General features: G+C 32.9%; 1 protein-coding gene across 1 annotated transcript; it reads left to right on the top strand.

Moving 5' to 3' along the window:
- The first annotated feature begins 436 nt into the window (after positions 1–436).
- LOC119828820 (lipase member H-like) lies at positions 437–5,254 on the top strand. Its single transcript, XM_038351104.1, has 2 exons — positions 437–563; positions 3,496–5,254. The coding sequence occupies exons 1-2, from the start codon at positions 461–463 to the stop codon at positions 4,386–4,388; spliced, it is 996 nt and encodes a 331-aa protein (XP_038207032.1). The 5' UTR covers positions 437–460; the 3' UTR covers positions 4,389–5,254.
- The last annotated feature ends 2,170 nt before the right edge of the window (positions 5,255–7,424 follow it).

Genomic DNA, 7,424 nt, shown 5'->3' with positions numbered 1-7,424 from the left:
ATTCCAGATTGACCTAAAAATATAATAATATTTATAAGTAGATTCAACTTCATATAGACTGAATTATTCATCATAATTGCGATGCGCTGATTTTTATAAAAAAAAATAAAATTAATTTTAACGCTTAATTTGTACATTATTATAGCATGAATAGTATTTCCAGTACCTACTGTACCAGAATAAAGGATATTAGACATCATTAATTAGTTTTAAACGACGCATTTAAAAATCGATCAGCTTTATCTCCTACCTTAGGGACCTTTGTTTCGATACAATTATTATGTTGTCAAATTTATCAATTGCATCCGTGATTTGTGTTTGTATTTGAAAAACCACGAATTTTATCTATTTCAGTGCAACATCGTTAATAATTAAGTACATCATGGCCATTGTTATATTATATACTAGCGTGTGAAGATCAAGGACTACTGTAGGTTGTGGCGGGTGCGAGCAGTCGGCGATGTTCGCAGCAATAGTAGCGGTCGCGCTGCTGGGAGCGGCCGGCGCGTGGCTGCCGCTGTCCACCACCCTGGACTATCTGCTCAGAGCGGCGTCCGAGACCTGTGCGTTCTATTTCTGATTGTTTTTTAATTTGAGTCTTTGTTTTTTATCTGTGCGCGGCATTGAATCATCGATGTTTTTCAAGTGTTCTATTTTCGAAGTTTTAATTTGAAATAATTTTAATTTTATATGCACGATTCTTATTTTATCTACATTATTGTTAGCATATTTGAGAAAATTTTGGTGTTGAAACAGTGCAATCGTTTAAAATAATCTAAAAGGGAGATCTGATTCTAGCATTGTGTTTTTATTGAATTTAAAATAAAAAAATAGTGATTGATTTTCCGATTGCATTAATAGATGCATCTTTAAATCTAACGCGAAAAGTGTACAAAAATAATGGTAGCATGTAGAAGGATGTTACTTGTCGCGGTGATAATCATTGGCAGCGCCGGCGCATCCTTACCGGCTGCTGTAGATGACCTGCTGGTTGCGGCTTCCAAATCCTGTGGGTTGCTTTTGTGATCGTCATTTCGAAATTCATTTCATTCATTAAGTTAGTTAGGGGATCATGCAAAATGCTAAGATAAAACATGTTTTAATTTTTACTACTTTTCAATAATACTAACATTAATTCATATCCAAAAGGAGTTTGTAATCTTATCGTAAAGATTCGTTTCGTTGTAGTGGAGAAAGCGAAAGGTTGTGGAGGAAATGAAGGAAAATAAGGCTGTAGCTTAAGGCTAATTATTATTGTATAAAATATCACTGTACTATATAAAATCAGATCAATAAAGATATGAATCAGAACGTAAAATAAAATGAAGATACAAAGAAAACGATGAATGCAAATTACTTCCAAGATATTTTGCCTTGTTTAAATGGAAAAGTGAACTTGTCTAATTTTTTTTCAAAACAATGGCCAGAGGTTGCATTCTCACGTTACAGGCGGTTTTAGCCAGGTTCTCGGATAATTATTATGTGAAGTGAATATCTTCTTAATCTTTAATCAAAATGTGTGTGAGAATTAATTATTATAATCGTTCAAATCCTCCATAATATTCAACGTAAATTTTTTTTAATAAGTAATTTTCTGTCCCAGTCATCTGCTAAACTTCGTTTAATAAAGCCCTGATAATATATTGAAGGAATATTTACATAATAACAGGAGACCTAGCATCCAAAAAAGAAATAATGTAATAATTTAATTCGATACGTAATTCCGATTAAATATTTCTACATCTTTATGAATTTCGTAACTATTCATGTTTAACTAAACTTAGATTATTTAAAACAAACTGTGTTATGTGTAAAGTATTTTTTGTCAAGAAAACCGACGCGTAGCAAGTGAGCCCACCATAGGATGTAGTGATGTTTGCGTTTACAATTTCTTAAATGAATATATAAATATATTATCTACTTATAAAATACAACATATTTATACAGTACTAGCAAACTCGGCGAACTCCGTTTCGCCACCAGATGGCTTCGTTTTTCCCGCTTTTCTGTTGAAATTTTTCCGGAATTTTCTTTGCTATAAACCTCACGACGCCCAAGACCTTTCCAACGAATGCAAAACCGTGGAAATCGGTTCGTGCGTTCTGGAGTTATAGCGTCAGGAAGGAAAACCCGACTTATTTTTATATAGTAGAAGATATCAATATATTAACATAACTATTATCTGCTTTGAATTGGCATTTTTTGTGTAACATCAACAAAATATAAGAAGTTGAGGCCAGTTGTTCAGTTAGATGTTTCAGTTTATCATATCTGCCTTTCAAGTACATGCCACATGCGATAAAATTACTATTCAATTATAGCTGGTTATAAAAAGTTGAAGAAGCATCGTAATTATTAACTGTGAATAATAACCAATTTACCGCTTTCCGTATATTATCTAGTATCCATTTATTATATAGGTACGTCTAGAATATTGTTTGTGTGCTTATAAGGATCTCTACTATACGGATATCATTTTGCAATCAATAACTCAAAACTACATCAATATTTGTGCAGGGGTGTTTACACCTTCCGAAATCTTGTAACCCAAATGTTCATTATATTGATTTTTAAATTATAACAAGCCATCAAGTGACCCTGAAACTAGAAGCAATTTCAAATATATTTATTTTTTGTTCTGTGTCTGTCTGTCTAGTTCTGTAAACCATTTTCAATTCTGATAACATGTAATTTCATTTGCACACCGGCTAATTAACACTTTGGTGCTAAATGCCCAACAGCATTGAAGGCTTACTGTATTATTAACGTTACGAAGATGACGGAGCAAATGTAACTTTACGTCACAATGTAATCTTCCTTATAGATCTTATAAATCTGACCTAGGAATATTTCTTCTTGGTCTAACAATGGGCAGTTATTTCGGAATATGTGCATAACTTAAATAGAGCATAAAAGTATGTTGCACTGATTTTAGGTTGCATTGTCTATGGTCATTATGTTCATTTGATAACGCTATGGATTCTGCAAATTGTTTAAAAATACTGCTGTTGTAATTTTACTAAAGTTATTATTTATTATTATAATAGTGGCAGTTCTAGTGGTGGTGCTTCAGTGGTGATTTCACTTCTTAATATTTTATATATTAATATTATAAGTATTTTTTATGTTTGTTCGTTCGTAAAAAACTGATGTTCTGTTACTTTCATATTTCTACTTTCCCGAAGCATGTGCAACGGCTGAAGATTCTAACTATTCTAATGTGTAGGTATATGAGAATATGTTCTAAATTGTTTAATACATATGAAATAATTGTACACTTTTCATAAAGCGTGTTTTTTTTGTATAATTATTCTTCTCAATAAAATATATATGTAATTCCCAAAAAAAAAACTTTTCCGCGACTACTGCCCATATCCTGCTCTAAGTTTAACGATCATTAAATCCCTTTATATTAAGTAAATTCATCCCAATCAGACTGCCATTGAATTAAATCTTGTATTTATATTTTCTCACTTCTAATATTTATGATTCCAGGTGAAGCTTTACCACTACAAGCGTTGACGTCGGCTCAAATAATTCCAGACCTAAAATTCGTGGAATACACAACAGTAGGGAAGAGGAGGTATCCTCTCACAACTGCACACTTGCAGGACTTCTCGGGGTCGCAGCTGATTGTCTACATCCCGGGCTGGTGGAACACGCCATCAGACGAGTCCTCTGACGCCCTCGTTAAAGCACTGCTAACCAAAAACACCATAGTCCTCATTCTAGACACAAGAGCATCTTTCGGCCGCGGCTATGTCTCCTCAGCAGTACAGGTCAACGGTCTAGCTCATCGAGTATTCAGATTCATCAGAAACCTGTACGTTCAGGGATATCCCATTTCCAAAATTCACTTAATTGGCTTTAGTTTAGGCGCCCACGTCGCAGGCATCACAGGCAAATTGGTGCAGAAAAAATTAAACCAGGTTATAGAGCGGATCACAGCTCTGGATCCAGCCAGACCATGTTTTCTGGAACCTTCGAGGTTCAGACTTAGAAAAGAGGATGCTGCTTTTGTATACGTCTTGCATACGAGCTCAGGAGTCATCGGATTAGAAGACCCAATCGGACACGTCGATGTATATGCCAACGGCTTGACATCTAGTCAGCCGGAGTGCAAAGGTATGATCATAACTCTGGAGTGTGACCACGCGCAGGCCTGGAAACTCTATTCAGCTTCAGTGACGAATAGTTCCGCTCTTATCGGACAGAGATGTCTCGATTGGAAGGAATTGAAGAGCAAGAGATGTAGCGGAGATATATCTAATGTAGGATACGATTGTAGTCCAACAAGAAGAGGATTGTATATTTATAGGTCGCAGGTAGAAAGTACGAGGTTGAGGGAGTTTGACCCTTTTGATTTTTGGTCGTGGTTTCATAGATAGATTTACTTATTCCCGTGTTACATTATAAATAGTTGGTACAATATGTATTATCTTAATAAATTTATAGATGTGATATTAAAAGTACATAAATCAATAAATAATAACATGTACTTAGCTACCATAAAGCTGAAGCATAACCACTATAATAAGTCAATTGTTTTTGTTAACGTGAATTTTGTATCATCAATTTAGAATTAACCTACGTGACATTATTTAAGTGCTTTTTAATAATAACATTATAATATCACGTTTTTATGATGTGTAACGATAACTACAAAATAAATATAAAATAAGATTTAACAATTAACAAATTAGATTCTTAGTGATGAAAATATGCAAACATAGATCGTATTTTAATTTTAAGTATATGAATTATGGCTGTGATACATATATTATGTTGCCGTATTATTATTAGAAAGTGTTTAGAAAATATAAGAATAGAATATTTCACAGTTTTCAATAAATTGCTGTTATATGTCGTAGATTTGATATCAGCGCCATCTATACATTTAATTTGTAAAGATATAAGTGACGCGCAGCAATGTTATGTCGTAATCACGATGCTTGCACTTGCATGAGTTTATATGTTAATAGTATAGATGGCTCTGCAATTAATACTCGATTGTTGAGTCAGTATAATATTGTGTGAATGAAGTTTTCAGTGCAAATCATACTTAAATACTCTAATTGCATGTTCTTTTTTAGAAGTATGTTATATATAGCACACAGGGATAACGTATATAATATAGTATATCCAATGGTGAGAGAATTTTTTAATTCCGTCCAGTTGTTCCTTAGATTAGCGCATCCAAACAACTCACAATCCTTATATTATCATAGTGTTAAAAATTTTCTATTTGTACATCAACTGATTATTAAAACTTATCATGTTAATGTGTAATTTTCTTTACATTTAAATTACCCAAAAAAAACATAATAAGGACTCAAACTTCTGTGAGTTTCTTCAATACAAAAATTTAACAAAGATTACGATTTAAAGCTGTATTTAATTGCATCGCTTTTGAAATTATTTTCATGATTATCAATATACGCGTAATCGCTTAAACCATGTCTTCAACTAGATATTTTATACTTATTTTATAAACATTTATTAATTACAAAACATCACGTGTTGGTTATTAGACACACGTGCCTGCGTCGCGCGCTTCACATCGGAGATAAGGTCGGAGTGCTTGGGTTGTTGTGATATTACTATTGGTTTCTACATGAGTGGGTCTCTGAACGGCTTCATATCACACTTAGTAGGATTTGCGGTAGGTATTAAACTAACAAATATTAAAGATGTCAAAGTGCCAATTTTAAATTCAAAGTTACAAGTTTAAAGTAATTTTATTATTAATATTGCTGCTAATATTTCTTACTGGATGCTCGTCCCAGCTTCACCCGGATATCAAGATTCATTTTTTATCCCAAGAAAGCATTTAATCGGGATAAAAAGTATCTTACCTTGTCTACATACTAAATTTCATCATAACCCGTTCAGAAATTTTCGGGTGATTGACATAAGTTCAAATATCCAAACAAACAAACTTTCACATTTACAATATCATATTATATAGTGTGATTAGATAAACACTTATTAAAATAAGCAACATAGATTCGCTAAAATAACACGTTTCTTACGTTCGGATAAGGAATTGCTATACCGCTTAGAAACAAGTAAAAACATACGGAATTTTTATAGTAGGTATTACTGATTCCAGGACGAAGACTCCCAAATAAATAACATTTCATTCTTTTTTCAGATTCTTTCTTTTACAACTCTTTATTGTTAAAATAAATTGTACCCTAAATAAAAGACTCATCATTTCAAAGAATAGACGATGCCAGCATGTAATCAATATAAGAAAGGAATAACGAAACAAGTAACAATTATAATTCGATCTCCCATTGTTATGCAGTCAAAGAAATATTATAATTTACAAGTGCTATTACTCTTAATACTGTCAAAGTTAACTTTCATAGTTGAATCCAATTGTGTCCGGCCCAAGGCACAATGAATGATAAATAAAATATGAACGAAGATAAAGTAAAGTCCATATTTTTGCAAATGATGGGATTTTTTGTTCACTAATACGTAGAAAAAACTTCAAATCTGAATACAAATTTATTGCATTATGGTGCTAACTTATGTTAAATTAATGTTTCTATTTTCTGTCGAATATTAGTTTTGCCCCAACCGAAAATCGATTCAGCCGCCTAAAAGAGTTTCCACTTCAAAAAATTGTAGTAACTTTGTTATTGAAAGCAGAACTTTTTTGTAATACAATAAGAAAAAATAATGAGGTCTTTAAAAATGAATAGTTAACGTTAAATTTGATACCGCTGTGAAATGAAAACCACAAAGGATAGACCGGGGATGGGCTCTAAACGGGTGTGTTCAATAGACCACCAGACGCTTGAGCGATTAGGCTCTCTACTCAAATTTTTTAGGCCGCCAACAGCACTTCGACTGATCATTGCGATTATACATTAATTTATATCATATTTTCTTGCTTATTTAGGTTATAAAATGTGGATTTAAATTCTGTTCTAATTTAGGGGAGCAATAATGTTGTCTACGAAAATTTTATGTATAATAAATAGTATCCCTATTTGAAGAATATGTAATAAGCATAGAAATGTTATAGGTATAGTATATACTTTATGTTAAACTAGCTGCGTCCCACGGTTTCACCCGCGTAAGTCTGTATCCCGTAGGAATATCGGGATAAAAAGTTTCCTATGTGTTCCAGTTGTCCAGCTATCTACCCAACAAATTTTTCATTTCAATCGGTTCAGTAGTTTTTGCGTGAAAGAGTAACAAACATACGCATCCTCACAAACTTTCGCATTAATAATATTAGTAGGATAGGATATTAGTATTTATTAAGGAAAGGTAAATATACTGCACTGCACTATGCACACAGGGTCTACCGTGAGCAGACGTGAGTAATGTGCAGGAAAATAAAAAAAAAACTATTTTATTTCTTGCACCCTCATCCGTAATTCGCGAAACCCCCGACTTTTAATTTT

Source organism: Zerene cesonia, chromosome 8, assembly GCF_012273895.1.
Source record: "Zerene cesonia ecotype Mississippi chromosome 8, Zerene_cesonia_1.1, whole genome shotgun sequence".
Taxonomy (NCBI): Eukaryota; Metazoa; Arthropoda; class Insecta; order Lepidoptera; family Pieridae; genus Zerene; species Zerene cesonia.
Note: the sequence above shows the minus strand (reverse complement) of the source record. Positions and strands in the feature narration are given on the sequence as shown.

Coding starts and splice junctions, on each gene's coding strand:
- LOC119828820 (XM_038351104.1), top strand. CDS start 461: ATGTTCGCAGCAATAGTAGCGGTCGCGCTGCTGGGAGCGGCCGGCGCG. Junction 564..3,495: donor CAGAGCGGCGTCCGAGACCT/GTGCGTTCTATT, acceptor TTATGATTCCAG/GTGAAGCTTTACCACTACAA.